The sequence below is a fragment of the Hypomesus nipponensis genome, chromosome 2 (genome assembly GCF_054491055.1).
Source record: "Hypomesus nipponensis isolate SF chromosome 2, ASM5449105v1, whole genome shotgun sequence".
NCBI lineage: Eukaryota > Metazoa > Chordata > Actinopteri > Osmeriformes > Osmeridae > Hypomesus > Hypomesus nipponensis.
Window position 1 is genome coordinate 19578514 of NC_140362.1, and position 16463 is coordinate 19594976.

Consider the following 16463-nt stretch of genomic DNA (forward strand, 5'->3'; position numbering starts at 1 on the left):
AGACAAAGGAACATGTCAGGGGAAAAGGGCTTGAAACATCCGCACCTTCAACACCAGTCCTTTGTGACTTGAAAACCTGCTTAGGTATTTCCTTTATGTCTTGAGTAGAAATATGAACTTCTACCGCTACATAAGCACTTTCTGATTCAAAACCGAAATTCAGTTGACGAGGAGTCATAACCAGTCAGTAACTGGTCCTTAACGTGAGTTTATTTTTGACAGACTTGTTCTTAAATTCCAGGACTTCATAAAATGTAATTTTAATTGAATGAAACATCAAAGCCTTTGAAATATCTTTTTATCTCTCAGGAGCACCTTAAGATTATGTATTTCACTACATTTCTTATTGTGAGCTTAACTGTCTCACAAACATTGAGTCTGGTAAGAGTTTTTTTGTCAAAATGTCACTGTAACAATTTTTGGGGTATATTAATAACCACGTTTTACGTAACCTGAACACTAATCATATATATATTGTCCATTTCTTAAGACCGAACCCAGGATCAAGGGTAAGTTAATGGTTAACATTGATGTTTAGGGGATCAGAAAAATACTTTTAGTCTGCAATTATGTGAGGGATAATCAACAAGAATGTGTGCAGTGTTGACATGTAAAACAACCCAGGATGCAAATGCAATATTCCATGCAAATATTTGTGATTACAATTCACGTTGATGTTGGTTATCGCCTAATAAGGAAGTTCTGCGGCTGCACTGTCATGATACATTCATGTTGATTCAGCATTTTAATATCTTACATGTCCTATAATGTGTAAGTCTTCTTCTATTTATACACAGACTTTATATATTAGTCTCTTTATGTTTTTTAAAGACATTGAAGAAGAGAAGAGCATCACTGACATAAATAAAGGTAAAGTTGAATTGCAGTCATATTAGCATAGCAATATAGTTTCTGCTAAACATTTTACAACACAACTTCACATAATGCCCTACAGTCGTGGCCATAAGTTTTGGCAATGACAAATGTGTTTTGCAAAGTTACCTGGTTCAGTATTTGAGGTAAATGTTGTTACAGTATGTTTCTATAGAGTACTGGTCTAATTATAAGGCACATTTCATATTTTGCTTTTTAGGGTGAACATTTTCAATATATGCATATAGTCCCCTCTTTTACAGCAGTCAATCTGCTTTTAAAATTTAATCAGAATGATATTGATTTCACTTGGCAAGAACTAGTTCACATTTTCCCCTGTGCTGATGATATGACTTACTAAAATTATGTTAGCAGTCATTTTATGCCAAGGCCCAGCAAGCTTTGCAAACACAAAACGTATGTCGCTCCCAGTACTTTTGGCCACGGCAGTATTGTCCCAACATTGTTGACCATTTATCCATTGCTCTTTTAGATCTGGGACTAACAGATGGAGATATACTAGAAGTGAGAGTTTGCATTGCATACAATTTTATTCTAATCTGAACATTTTGAAGAGGGATCTGAACACCATGTTACCACACTCTTTGTCTAAATATCTGTTTTCTCCTTATGATCCAGCTGGATCCCAACCAAAGGAACGCCATACTGGATACTGACAAGCTATGGACATCTCCAGTTTCCTATGTTCTTGACAACGGTCTAGGTAAAGTTCACTCTGAAAATTGTATTGCTAGGCCAGTGTACTTGTTTGTAAGATGTTTATTTGTTTTTCTGTTCTTCCTTTGATGACTGCTTATAATTACTTTGACTTTTCTTGAAGACATGAATGCCAAAGGAGTTATCCTACGAGCGTTTGACCAGTTCAGACTGAAGACGTGCATTGACTTCAAGCCATGGACCTCCGAGCTGTACTACATAACTGTTCTGAAGTTAGACGGGTATGTGGAACATTGATAACTACCTATTAATTAACTAATGCAGGACAATTAAGCAGATATTACCCTATAAGATATACAATTACAGAACAAACAAATATCTTGGACTATTTGGAACTTGCAACCTCTTCACCTCTAGTGAATACTCAAACCACTGAACTACACTTATTCCCCCTCACATAATTCCACAGTTTTGATCAAAAAATTGCAATCGTGCCATTGGAAAGCTGTTTTCACATTTATATTCAATGCTCCAAACTCTACTTAAGAATTGTATGGCTCTCTATACCCTAATCATTAGAGTGAACCGCTCACCCAAAATTGAAACGATTTCTGTCACAATGAATTAAATCAATTTGGGAGTGTCCTGACTTAACGTTTTTTGTTATAGATGTTTCTCATCTGTAGGGAAAAAAAAGAAAGACGGACAAAGGTTATCAATTGGAAATGGTTGTGGTAGTTTGTCAACAGTGGAGCATGAGTTCATGCACGCGCTTGGCTTCTATCATGAGCAATCCAGATACGACAGAGATGAGTACGTGCGGATTGTCTGGGAAAACATATTAGAAGGTGTGATGAGCTAATTGTGCATAATTTTAATTTTAAGTGTCTTTGAAATGGTCCATGATATTGCAAATTCTGAGGTAGATATTTTGTGATTGGATTTCATGTTGACAGGTAGAGAAAATAATTTTAATAAACAAAGTCCAAGTAAAATCACCACTCTGGGAACTCAATACGACTACAACTCAGTGATGCACTACGGCGAAAATGCCTTTAACAACGGGAACGGATCCACCATCATCACTCTTCAGCCCGAGTTCCAGGATGTGATTGGCCAACGCCTGGAAATGAGCCCCAACGACGTCCTGAAGATAAACAGACTCTACAGCTGCAGTGAGTAGGCCTACAACAGAGGCTGCTGATTAACATCATTATTTTTATATGTTCTTGCGAAATACATTTTTCTGATTTTAGGATGGTCCCAAACTTGGTTAATCAGTCACTGCGTTGTGTATCGCCTCTTTGTAGATGAAAGCGTTGCATTTATGGAATACTGCAGTTTCTCGGGGGAGGGTATGTGTGGGGTGAGCCGCTGTTCCAGGATTGTGGAGAACAACTGGAATAGAGTGGAGAGCGCTGTTGGGGGTCCCTCTGGTGACCACACCAACCTGGATACCAGCATAAATGGTAAAACATCAAAATCATTTTGGAAAGCCGTTATTTGCGCACATATTAAAGCACGTACAGCAAGCATTTATTGCACGGAGCAATTATTAAATGAATAATATGTAGTTTAGAATTTTTTCTAAGGGGTCTTCATACCTTTTAAGAGGGCATGCTAAATCTATGAATAAATATACAGTTTTCTAATTTTCAACTTCTTCTCGAGGGACTGGATTGTTCATGTACTCCAGCACAGCTTCAGGGCAGGAGGGGGACTCGGCCTGGCTGGAGAGCAGGAGGATGACTCCCAGCAGGCCGTGCAATGTCCAGTGTCTGCAGTTTTACTACTACCACAGTGGGAATCAATCAGACCAACTTAATATTTGGATCCGAGAATACCAGGATGAGAGTGACTCCAGAGGAACGCTGCGCCTCATGGGACAGATCACAGGTGGGGGTGTTTGGGGAGAGGGGGGGGCAGGTTGGATCTGATAAACACCGAGACTAAGTTCAATCATACACACCTCTCGCAGATCGTAAAAGAGGTTGTCTTCTCTGTCTCTCTCAGGTCCAGCCTCTAACTACTGGCAGCTGCACCACGTGCCTCTGAACGCCACCAAAAGCTTCCAGGTGGAGTTTGAGGTGCGTAAAGGAGCCAGAAATTCTACCGGAGGCTTCGCCATCGACGACATCAACCTGTCAGAGACTGAGTGTCCCCATCTGACCTGGCAGCTCAGGAACTTTGAGAACCTTCTAAAAACTAGCAACTCTGGCACTTTTCTGTACAGCCCCCGACTGTACTCTAGTGAAGGATATGCATACCAGATAGTGGTTAGATTATCCAGGATGCATTTTGGCACATATGTGCGTCTGGTGTCTGGTCAGTATGATGACCAGCTCCAGTGGCCTTGTCCCTGGAGGCAGGTGACCTTCCAGGCTCTGGACCAGAACCCTCAGATCCAACTGCAGATGTCCAAAAGTGTTAGCCTCACCACTGACCCTACAGAGACTGAGGGGGTTAATGGTGAGCTTGGATAATTACTGTACTAGTTTACTATTGTACCAAGATGATACTACTGATATCATCCCTCTACAAACAATAATAATACTACTTTTCAACAATTCCTAATCTAATCTGACTTATCAAATGGCCATGTAGAGTACAATATATCACAGTGTTATATTATAATAAAGAAAAGTTCAATTCTCCACTATTTACAGCAACCTTCGTATGGGACAATCCACGTAAGGTTGGAATGCTTTACACTGATGAAAACAACGAGCAGTTCTATGGAAACACTCTAGTTGGAAAAAGGATATTTCTCTGGCTGAGTGACATGAAAACCAAAAACTACCTAAAGGGCGGCGATGCCATCATCCTTGCATCCTTCCAAGGTATTGTATTCAACTTAATGGAAATACATGCCATGTATACATACTTATATGCATACATAAGTATATACATGTGCTACAACACACATGTTAATCATGTTTGCTGCAGCGTGTTCAATTGTTCAAAATGTTTAGCACACCAATAAAGCAATTTACTCACTGTTAGCTCACTCCTGTTTCCAAATAATGAGGTTGTTGAAAGATGCATAAAAATATTATTGTTGTTTAACATACTCAAATCAAATCTCTGAATCCTACACAGGTATCAAACGGACAAAAAAAATTGATTTAAGAGGGATATTTGCTTTGATGCCCTTTGTTGTATTATTGTCTGTGGTGGTTTGACTTGATGATACAGTAGCTACTCATTCAATGTTGTTTGACTTGTTTATGTTCTTTGCCACCAGACATCTCCCCTCTCCTCCAGAACAATTCTCTTCCGTGCCCTAAACTCCCACCTGTGAAGATTAGCAGCCAGACACCACAGAACCTGGATGAGGGTACATGTGCCACACGGTATGGAATACACTTGAAGTTAAGCTGTTTTGAAAGGAATACCGTATTTTGAGTGTAGCTACACTTAAATCTGGTATTTTCCTTGGATAAGAATTCTGAAAAATACTTATCTGTTACTTTTTTTGCAGGTTCATTACCACCAACACTCTGCCCCCTACAACAACCACTCTGCCCCCTACAACAACCATTGAAACCGCTCTGCCCCCAACAACCATTGAGACCGCTCTGCCCCCAACAACCATTGAGACCACTCTGCCCCCTACAACAACTGAGGAAGATAACAGGTACACCTGGTTCAAGTTAATCGTATCTGGAGCATTATGTGAAAATGACATAATATTGAAGCAACACATTAGAAAGTATGACATTAAGGGGTAAATGATAAAACTGTCCAAAAGGAATGTGGTACATTTATACAAAGTACAAAGTAAAGTTTTTGATCAAAACCAAATACATAGAAACCCAAAGGCTATACATGTGATTGAAGTCATACTTCTCTCTTTCCTCCACAGTATTTTTGGCTTCTCTCCTGGTGTGGCGTCTTCCCCTGTGCTGCTGCTACTGACTCTCCTGTTTCTGCTGACTCACTGATGCGTGTGCCCCACCACATCACGGCATGGATCACTGACCTGCAACAGATAACCTGTTATCTTTGACTGATGCCCTTATGGGAGTAGTTAAAAGGCCTAAAAATATTTCGTTTATAAAAAGATTGTACCCTGCTGGTGAAGGTCTAGTGCTTTAATCAATATTTTAATTACTATTTTAAATGGCTGATGAGCTTTTTTCTGATTATTCTCCTTTTCTAACTATTCTAAATGTTGGCATTTGGGCCCAGTTTCCCAGCCATGGTTTAATGTCTTAGCCTGAGAAAGTTTTCAGTGGAGATCTACATTTGATTTTTCTTTTACTTTAGGACCAGGCTTGATCCACGTCTAGGAAACTGTGCCTTAGAGTTTCAATTTCTATTATAGGGATTAAAATAAAATATTGTTTTGCAATATCATAATATCTGTCTTCATAAACCAATGCACCACATGTAATTGCTTGACAGGGTCTCAACTTGATGGCTCTACAACCCAGTGTGTAACTTACTAAAGCATTGCTTGTCATATGTTGATAAGGGTCAAGACGTAGTGTGATTGGTTGTCCTTGTGTATAAAAGGTAATGTAAAGCATTGTTCTGTGGATATACTTTTGTTGGCATCTGTGAAATGTGAAAGGAAGACGTTAACATTTTCCTGGGAATCACATTCATCTATATTCGCCACACATTTCCTCTTTTGTGTCGTAGAAGAAAGCATCACTTTGCCCATTGTCTTTGACACCTGACGACTCACAAAGATTATGAATTTGTGCATTTCTTGGGTGACTGTCAACAAAAGACCTAATTTTAGAAAGTGGTTTGAAAACCAGTTTATGCATTCCATTAAGTCAAAACATGAAGCACTCTTATAAGCCATTGAACATTCAAAACCAAAGCTCAGTTGATGAGGAATTTCCCCCGTTCAACAACTGTTTTTTCATGTAAGATTAAGCAATTTCTTCTTATAGTTTACTTGTCTTCTCTCTTACTATATAGATTAAGGAATATATTCAATTACATTTGTGTTATATCTTTTTATTAAATGATCAAATTGCAACTTAATGGTTTGGAAAATCTCTGTTTATTGTAATTAGCGTGACTGAATGGCTCAAGAACACCTCAAGATGATGTATTTCACAACTTCTCTTGTGGTGAGCTTAGCTGTCTCACAAATACTGAGTCTGGTAAGAGTTTTACCTGAATTCTTCCTTGTTACTGTTGTTTATTGCAACTGTAGTTTATTTAATTGAAAATGTGAATTAATCTATCGTTCTTTTTCTCTACTTCAACATAAAATAATTATACACTTTCTCCTAAGCCTGAACCCAGGATCAAGGGTAAGGTCTTTAATTGTTGACATTGAGAAAATTATTATTCTATATTTAGTATGCTGTTATGCTGTCAGTCTAGATGAAAACACAAATGGTCAAATAGAGGATGAGCAATAATATTCACATTCATACTTCTCTCATTCTTTTTAAAGAAATTGAGGAAAATAAGGACATCTCTGAAATAAATAAAGGTAAAGATGTGTTGTGGTGCAGTGTTGTTTACTACTATCACTATTTTACAACAGTACTTTACAAAATGCCCTGTCTTGAATGTCAAGTGTCCCAACATTGTTGACCATTTCTCCATTGTTCTTTTAGATCTAGGCCTAACGGGTGGAGATTTACTACAAGTGAGAGTTTGTATTATATACAATGTTATTTAAATCTTAACATTTTGAAGAGGGATCTGACCACCAAGTTACCACACCCTTAGTCAAAGTACTGAATCTGTTTTCTCCTTTTTATCCAGCTGAATCCCAACCAAAGGAACGCCATACTGAATACTGACCAGCTATGGACATCTCCAGTTCCCTACTTTCTTGACAACAGTCTAGGTAAAGGTCAATCTTAGTAGACTAATGTATTGCTGGGTCAATGTGCTCAATGTGCTCATTATAACTTTTGACTTTTCTTGAAGACATGAATGCCAAAGGAGTTATCCTACGAGCTTTGGACCAGTTCAGACTGAAGACGTGCATTGACTTCAAGCCAAGGACCACTGAGCAGGACTACGTAACCGTTCAGAAGTTAGGCGGGTGTGTCAGTCTTTAATTATGTGGATAACACAGTTTGATACTATCCAAGATGGTATCCAAGATATCAGCAAGAGTTTTCCATTGGATTACTGTTTTTTCTAATCTGAGAAGGAAGCTTTTACATGTCCCCATTGTCATAAAACAAATCTAATAGCCCTAGTGTTGCTGTTCCATGTGTTTGTAAGTCACAACATAAAAAACGTATTTTATTATGTTAGGGCTTAAAATATATCACGCTGTAGACTACATACAACAATGTGTTTGTCTATGACTATTCTTTTGTAGATGTTTCTCGTATATAGGGAAAGTAATCGCCAACGGACAAGTGCTATCCATTGGAAATGGTTGTGACGATATGTCAGTAGTGGAGCATGAGTTCATGCACGCGCTTGGCTTCTATCATGAACAATCCAGATATGACAGAGATGAGTATGTGCGGATTGTCTGGGAAAACATATTAAATGGTATGATGAACTAATTGCGAACAATTTGATTTCCAAGTGTATGGAAGCAAATCAATTAGAAATCTTTTTACATTTTAAAAGACATTGAATACTTAATATTGAAATTTGAAAACCAGCAAATTTGTTGGTTTTGAATTCAACTCTTTAAAATTGAAATATTAATTTCTGTCAATGTAAAAATATATATATATCAAAAAGTCCAAGGTTCGTATATTCAGGTTGCTAAAATTCGAATGGTGAAATCCAGATCCCAAAAATTTGAAAGCCAGAAATTTGAGCCGATGAAAATTCAAGGCCAAATAATTAGAGTAAAACAAAATTTGATTGCAACATCCGGGATACCAAGGATAGGTAAGAAAATTTTGCCTGAATGCAATCGAACCATCTCACTTTTCCGAGAAGGGTCCAACTGCAGACCTCTCTCCTCAAGAACCTGTCATCCAGGTGTAACTGCAGGCTGTCATACATGCATACATGCATACATGCAGATCCGTCATACAATCACATCCTGGGGTGTGAGGAGAGAGGTCAAGTCTGAAGCAAGCATTACCTTGGAATCCCAGATTTTGCAATAAAAAAAATTTCAGTTCGAACATTTTCGGCTTTAATTTTTTCGGCACACATTTTTTCGGCTCAAATTTTTAGATCTGATTTTTTCGTTTGGAATTTAACTGTTCTAATTTGAGCAACCTGGATATGTGAACCCTGAGTTTTTGAATCAGATTTGATCTAAATTAATATTTCAATTTTAAAGAGGTGAATTCAAAGCCAAATTCGGTCCTGTTTAAATTTCAGTATTAAGTATAGCTATTCTGAAGCTTGAATTATTTTTTATTTAATTTTTGGGGATCTGAATATTACTGTTCAAATATGAACAACCTGAATTTCAGAACCCTGAATTTTGGGATCTAATAGATTATTTATTTTTTTACATTGAAATACATTTATATTTCAATTTGAAAGAGGTTGAATCAAAGCCATCAAATTTGGTGCGGTAAAAAAATCTATATTAAGAACTCAATGCTTTTTAAAATTCAAAAGATGGTGTCAATGATTAGCTTCAATACAAGTGATGTCTTTGAAATGGTTCATAATGTTGTAATGTGTGAAGTAGCCTACATATTTTGTGATCACATTTAATTATTTTATGACAGGTTACGAAAATAATTTTGCAAAATCAACGGTCAATGACACCACCAACCTAGGAACTCTATATGACTACAACTCAGTGATGCACTATGGCAAAGATTTCTTTACCAACGGCAACGGATCTACTATCATCACTCTTCAACCAGAGTTCCAGAATGTGATTGGCCAACGCCTGGAAATGAGCCCCAACGACGTCCTGAAGATAAACAGACTCTACAGCTGCAGTAAGTTGGCCTACAACAAAGGCTGCTGATTAACGTAAAAATGTTTTTCTGAATTTGCAAAATACATGTTCCAAATTTTAGGATCGGCCCAGACTTGGCTAATCAGTCACTGTGTTGTGTATCGCATCCTTCTAGACAAAAGCGTTGCATTTATGGAATACTGCAGTTTCTCAGAGGAGGGTATGTGTGGGGTGAGCCGCTGTTCCAGGATTGTGGAGAACAACTGGAATAGAGTGGGGAGCGCTGTTGGGGGTCCCTCTGGTGACCACACCAACCTGGATACTAGCATAAATGGTAAAACATCAAAATCATTTTGGAAAGCCGTCATTTGCGCACATATTAAAGCACTTTACCGTACAGTAAGAAACTCCAGCACACAACAATTAATGAATGAAAAATATGTATCATAATCCATGTAATTGTACTCATCAAAAGCTTGAGTATAGAAGATGTTTTCCAAGGAGTCTCCATACTTTTAAAGTGGGCATGTTAAATCTATGAATACATATACTTCTGTCTGTTTTTCAACTTCTTCTCGAGGGACTGGATTGTTCATGTACTCCAGCACAGCTTCAGGGCAGGAGGGAGACTCGGCCTGGCTGGAGAGCAGGAGGATGACTCCCAGCAGGCCGTGCAATGTCCAGTGTCTGCAGTTTTACTACTACCACAGTGGGAACCAGGCAGACCAGCTCAACATCTGGATCAGGGAATACCAGGATGACAGTGACTCCAGAGGAACACTGCGCCTCATGGGACAGATCACAGGTGGGGGTGTTTGGGGAAAGGGGGGTGGGATGTGATAAACACCAAAACTAAGGTCAATCTTACACACCTCTCGCAGATCTTAAAATGTGTTCTCCTCTCTGTCTCTCTCAGGTCCAGCCTCTAACTACTGGCAGCTGCACCACGTGCCTCTGAACGCCACCAAAAGCTTCCAGGTGGAGTTTGAGGTGCGTAAAGGAGCAGGAAATTCTACCGGAGGCTTCGCCATCGACGACATCAACCTGTCAGAGACTGAGTGTCCCCATCTGACCTGGCAGATCAGGAACTTTGAGAACCTTCTAACAACTAGCAACTCTGGCACCTTTCTGTACAGCCCTCGACTGTACTCTAGTGAAGGATATGCGTACCAGATAGTGGTTAGATTATCCAGGAGTTATTTTGGCACATATGTGCGTCTGGTGTCTGGTCAGTATGATGACCAGCTCCAGTGGCCTTGTCCCTGGAGGCAGGTGACCTTCCAGGCTCTGGACCAGAACCCTCAGATCCAACTGCAGATGTCCAAAAGGTTTAGCCTCACCACTGACCCTACAGAGACTGAGGGGGTTAATGGTGAGCTTGGATAATTACTGTCACAACACTATCACAATAAATCAACAAAACATAATGATACTACTTTTCAACAATTCCAACTAATCTCAATTATCAAATGGCTATGTGTGATATACATGTACAGTGTCAAATTATAGTTGCTATAACAAGTTCAATTCCCCACCATTCACAGCAACCTTCTTATGGGACAAACCACGTAAGGTTGGAACACTTTACACTGACGAGAACAATGAGCAGTTCTATGGAAACACTCTATTTGGAAGAGCGTTCTTCAGCAGCCTGAGTGACATGAAAACCAAAAACTACCTCAAGGGCGGCGATGCCATCATCCTTGCCTCCTTCCAAGGTAATAACAACATATGCAGAAGCTCTTCCAAAAGTTCCTTTATAGACACACAAGTAAAGCTGTTTTGCATTTTGACATCAGCTTTTGAAATTCAAAAAACATCAAAAGTGAGAATTGTGAGAGAAGATTTTAACAATTTGATCAATACAGTAATGATGCAATAATGTTGAGATAATGATATAGTAATATGAAGATAACAATAGGTATTATTATTTAATTATACTTATTATTATTATTATTAATAATAATAATACAGTAATAAAAAATCATAGTAATAAATGCAAATTGTAAATCTTTAAACTTCTCCAAAAGTACCTATATGTGCTACAACACATATGTTAATCATGTTTGCTGCAGCGTGTTCAATTAAGATGTTTAGCACACAAATAAAGCAGTTCACTCACTGTTAGCTCACTCCTGTTTCCATATTATGAGGTTATTGACAGATGCATTCAAATATTATTGTTTACTATACTTAAACCAAACCTGTGAATCCTACACAGCTATCAAACTATAAAGAAAGCTATAAATCAGTGATATCAAAAATATCACTGATTTAATAGGTAGATTTGGTGGTTTGACTTGATGATACAATAGCTACTCATTCATTTTTTATTTTCTTTGCCACCAGACATCTCCCCTCTCCTCCAGAACAATTCTCTTCCGTGCCCTAAACTCCCACCCGTGAAGTTTAGCAGCCAGACACCACAGAACCTGGACGAGGGTACATGTGCCACACGGTATGGAATACACTTGAAGTTAAGCTGTTTTGAAAGGATTAACATGTTTTTAGTGTAGCTTGTGTAAGTGTTTTGAAATATACATTTGAACCTTTGTTGCAGGTTCCTTACCACCACCACTCTGCCCCCCACAACAACCACTCTGCCCCCTACAACAACCACTCTGCCCCCCACAACAACCACTCTGCCCCCCACAACAACCACTCTGCCCCCCACAACAACCACTCTGCCCCCCACAACAACCACTCTGCCCCCCACAACAACCACTCTGCCCCCAACAACAACCACTCTGCCCCCTACAACAACCACTGTGCCCCCCACAAAAACCACTCTGCCCCCCACAACAACCACTCTGCCCCCTAAAACAACCACTCTGAACACTACAACCATTGAAACCACTCTGGCCCCTTCAACAACTGAGGAAGATAACAGGTAAACCTGGTTCAGGTTAATTATATCTGAAGCATTATGTGAAAGTGATACAATATTGAAGCAGCACATTAGAAAGTATGATATTAAGGGGTAAATGATGAAACTGTCCATAGGGAATGTGGTACATTTATACAAAGTACAAACTAACGTTTTTGATCAAAACCAAATACATAGAAACCCAAAGGCTATACATGTGATTGAAGTCATACTTCTCTCTTTCCTCCACAGTATTTTTGGCTTCTCTCCTGGTGTGGCGTCTTCCCCTGTGCTGCTGCTACTGACTCTCCTGTTTCTGCTGACTCACTGATGCGTTTGCCCCACCACCTCACGGCATGGATCACTGACCAGCAATTAATTGTCAATTAGCCTTTGACTAATGCCCTTATGGGAACAAGTACAATTAGTACTACTTGTACTTTTACTACTGTAAGTAGTAAAAGTATAGTGCTGTAATCAATCAACAGTTTTAAATCACATTTTAAATGGCTGATTAGCTTTTTTTCAGATTTTTCTCTTTTTCTAACTTTTCGAAATTTTGGATTTTGGGCCCAGTTTCCCAGATATAGTTTAATGTCTTAGTCTGAGAAAGTTTTCAGTGGAGATCTACATTACATTTTCCTCTTACTTTAGGACCAGGCTTAATCCATTTATAGGAAACTGTGCCATAGAGTTTCAATTTCTATTATACATTAATACAATGCATCACGTAATTGCTTGACAGGTTCTCAACTTGGCTCTCACAACCCATTGTGTAACTTACTGTAGCACTGCCAGTTATATGTTGATAAGGGTTAACATATGACTAGCAATATGTCAGCAATATATCAGCAATATTGCACGATTTTACTTCATTTGTCTTAGGTAAGTATAGGTTTATAAGTTTGGTATAGGCTATTATTTGAATTATTTGTATTTAGAGGGTCAGTATACTATATAGAATATGGTACATTATTGTTTGTTAGGAGGTTTACTATATTTTTGCTTATCATAGATGCAATCTATGTTCTGTGTACTTATATGTTATGTTATTTCAGGTTGCTTTGCGTTGTCTTGTCCTAGAAAATCAGTAACCCCACTCTGACCCTGTGTTATTCTATGCATCTGACAATAAAAGACTTGAAACTTGAAACAAGAAGTGGTCTGATTGGTTGTTCTTGTGTATAAAGGGAAATGTGAAGCATTGTTCTGTGGATTCTTGATCTCCTGAGACCTCGTCCTCAGTTTTTCTTTGTCCTTGTACTCATTCTCCTGCTTTCTGTCTCTGATTTACAATAATCATGGTAGCGTCGGTGTTAACCTTCTTCTTGTTACTTTTGTTTATTGCAACTGTTGTTTATTTATTTGAAAATGTGAATTAATCTATCATTCTTATTCTCTACTTCAAAATAAACACAATTTATTTACTTTCTCCTAAGCTGGAACCCAGGATCAAGGGTAAAATCTTAATTGTTGACATTGACATTGAGAAAATTATTATTGTATATTTAGTATGCTGTTATACTGTCAGTCTGGCTAATAATTACGAATGGCCAAGTAGAGGATGATAAATAATATTCACATTCACACTTCGCTCATTCTTTTAAAGAAATTGAGGAAAATAAGGACATCTTTGAAATAAATAAAAGATAAAGTTGTGTAGCAGTACTATGCAACCGTTCAGAAGTTCTGCGGTTATGAGGAACATTGATTACCTATTAACTACCTAATTTGGGCCTGGTTGGCAGGTTGACTAGGACAGGTTGCCAGGTTGGCAGATTTTACCCTGTAACTGATACAATTACTGTTATAACAATTAGGCCTACAGAACAACGTTTTTTAATTCCAATCCTTTTCGGAAGACGGATGGTTTATGTGTAAAACATTGGTTGACTGGGGATATAAGTAGTATAGAATGTTTGCAATTCAGGTGTCCTGTTGTCCTGACTGAGCTGTTTTTTTTAGTTTGTTAGATGTTTCTCGTAAATAGCGAAAGTAATCGCCAACGGTCGAGTGTTGTCTCTTGGAAATGTTTGTGCCCGTATGCAGTGGCAGTCATGTGGCGCACCGGGACGAAATTCACGCCTGCAGCCCCCCAAACCCACACCAACCAAGTAAATAGCACGACAAAGGCACACAAACGCACTACATTTTTTATGCCGGCAGAGGACACCAAACACAAAAATTACGGAAAATGCCGCCTCTCTCTTAATGCCGCCCAGGGCGGCTGCCCGGTTTGCCCGGCCGTGCCTAGAACCATGGACGGATTAACAAACCACGGGCCGCTGGGCCTGGACGTGTCAAGGCCCCCCCTCCCACCCTGTAAAAAGGGCATACTCATACATTTTGATTCGAATAATTTGAATCAAGTTTTCCTATGGGTTGTGTAGCCTATGCCCAAGGGTGCCTTGCAAAAAAAAAAAAATCGTTTCCAGGAACACGGGGATAAACAAAACACATAGGTTGAACAGGAACTAAACAGCTAACAGCAAACAATCGACTTCACACCACCAAACAAAAAAAAACAAAGGCATGTAGCCTACAGCTGGGTTTTTTCCTGCTAGAGAAAATTTGGGCGCGCGCCAAAGCCGTTTTCCAGAGCGCCTATGACAAATCCCGAGCGCCTTAGGGGGAAAAAGGTCCGCGATGGAAAAATTAATAAATAAATGTTTAACACGCGTGCAATTCATGTCAGCCAATATGTTCTCAATAGTATGTTTCAAGTAGGCTACAGCCAAACCCTCGTTCTGTTTTAATCAATAGTAATCGAGTTGATAAGCGTGTCTTGTCTGATCAAGACGCAGCTGAGGTGCGCCAATGGACAGAGCGGCCAGTAAACTGTCGTTCCGCTGAAAGGGCCAGCCCGACGTGCACCAATATACACCTGTACAAATGCAAATGACATTTCCACTCAAAATACTGACAAAAGTTTGATAACGATTTCCAAAGCAGCTCCATTAGTATTCTTAACCTGGAATGATAATATATAGGTGTAGGCACGAATAAAATAACATTGTAAAACACCTGGGAATAAATACATTGATTAGAATATATATATATAAAGTTATAAGTGCTCGCTATAACTTCTCTTGGAGCCGTCATCGCAATTAATCACTTGTGCAGTGCATGTCCGTGAATAGTATTTTTCTGTTGTTTATTTTATTTTATATTGTCAATCTAGCCTAAGAACGCTATACTTTCCCTCTTTCCAATATCGGGCTGTCATATGGTTTTAGTTCGATTAGCAGTCCCGTCCATCAACGATGTCTAAGGATCACATGATCGTGCCTTAAAATACGATTCTCTCCCTGTGTAGTTTGTCCATGCTATCAAGTGCCCCACCGCCGCCGCCATTGTAGTACAATTATAATTCTGTTATAAACAACACTTTATTCATACCAGGTCTCTACTGATTGAAATAAATATTGTGTCTGTTCTCATGTTTTCCTCTCCAACAACACAAGGTGTGTCCACTCTGCATGTCACTGTTACAACCATCTTCACCCAGATCTTGACTAATAAACTGCACAAAATCCCCGATAGAAATGTCAAAAGTGTGTGTACAAAGATACTGTCATTTATAATTAGCACTTGCAGGGGCGGTTATAGGCACGGGCGGACCGGGCAGCTGCCCGGAGCGGCATTTTCTCATGTCACGTGGGGGGCGCACGAGCATTAATTTAAAAAAATCTCCGCGCGGCTTTCTCTTATGTATAATTTCAGTTTGAGGGAAATTGGCATATTGGCGTCCCTTCAAGCAGCTGCAGGAACCCCTGCGATAGGCCTATTACGGATATTGAGCAATTTGCAGTGCATGATATGTATACATGCAAGTCTCCATTTGAAGCCATTTGATTTGTAATACGGACATTTTCATAGTCGTTTCATATCGGTGATTCAGCATCACTGACAGACATTGTTTTCACACCACATAACGCATAATTATCATGCGCTAAGATGACGATGATACTAAGATGATGCTAAGATGATACTCTGTCATTCCACAAGATACCGACATTACTATATAGCATTATGTCATTCCCATTAATGACAATATAAAAACAGTGTTTACCTTTCTGTAAAAAAAAAATGCAAATCGTCCTAACTTTGCATATTTTCCCACCTTTCAACAGGAGTCCTCTGTGACTTGAAAACCTGCCTACCTATTTCCTTTATGTCTAAAATGGAAATGTAAACTTCTATTCCTTTATAAGCACTTTCTGG

At 39.0% G+C, this 16463-nt stretch overlaps 2 protein-coding genes across 3 annotated transcripts; both read left to right on the plus strand.

Moving 5' to 3' along the window:
- The first annotated feature begins 831 nt into the window (after positions 1–831).
- On the plus strand, positions 832–6457 carry LOC146301393 (meprin A subunit beta-like). The gene is made up of 13 exons (XM_084670861.1): positions 832–870; positions 1367–1398; positions 1513–1597; positions 1715–1832; positions 2221–2399; positions 2508–2726; positions 2862–3020; positions 3223–3447; positions 3565–4020; positions 4218–4391; positions 4796–4904; positions 5033–5188; positions 5417–6457. Exons 4-13 carry the CDS (start codon positions 1717–1719, stop codon positions 5493–5495), a joined length of 1872 nt encoding a protein of 623 aa, XP_084526987.1. The 5' UTR covers positions 832–870; positions 1367–1398; positions 1513–1597; positions 1715–1716; the 3' UTR covers positions 5496–6457.
- Positions 6458–6593: 136 nt separating this feature from the next.
- On the plus strand, positions 6594–12592 carry LOC146301394 (meprin A subunit beta-like). 2 transcript variants are annotated; one of them, XM_084670874.1, is made up of 16 exons: positions 6594–6673; positions 6790–6827; positions 6974–7012; positions 7140–7177; positions 7291–7375; positions 7459–7576; positions 7862–8040; positions 9195–9413; positions 9549–9707; positions 9954–10178; positions 10290–10745; positions 10918–11091; positions 11723–11831; positions 11934–12043; positions 12212–12263; positions 12492–12592. In XM_084670874.1, the coding sequence occupies exons 1-16, from the start codon at positions 6594–6596 to the stop codon at positions 12568–12570; spliced, it is 2160 nt and encodes a 719-aa protein (XP_084527000.1). In that variant the 3' UTR covers positions 12571–12592. The 2 variants fall into 2 exon arrangements, with proteins under 2 accessions (XP_084527000.1, XP_084527009.1); XM_084670883.1 differs by lacking the exons at positions 6594–6673; positions 6790–6827; positions 6974–7012; positions 7140–7177; positions 7291–7375 and having other exon boundaries at positions 7461–7576; positions 11934–12085.
- The last annotated feature ends 3871 nt before the right edge of the window (positions 12593–16463 follow it).

Bases quoted from the DNA above. Each gene is read 5' to 3' on its own strand.
- LOC146301394 (XM_084670874.1), top strand. From the start codon at position 6,594: ATGGCTCAAGAACACCTCAAGATGATGTATTTCACAACTTCTCTTGTG. The intron at 6,674-6,789 runs GGTAAGAGTTTT...AACATAAAATAA, and splicing joins GTCTCACAAATACTGAGTCT to TTATACACTTTCTCCTAAGC. The intron at 9,708-9,953 runs GTAAAACATCAA...CTTCTTCTCGAG, and splicing joins CCTGGATACTAGCATAAATG to GGACTGGATTGTTCATGTAC.
- LOC146301393 (XM_084670861.1), top strand. From the start codon at position 1,717: ATGAATGCCAAAGGAGTTATCCTACGAGCGTTTGACCAGTTCAGACTG. The intron at 1,833-2,220 runs GTATGTGGAACA...TTTTTGTTATAG, and splicing joins ACTGTTCTGAAGTTAGACGG to ATGTTTCTCATCTGTAGGGA. The intron at 3,021-3,222 runs GTAAAACATCAA...CTTCTTCTCGAG, and splicing joins CCTGGATACCAGCATAAATG to GGACTGGATTGTTCATGTAC.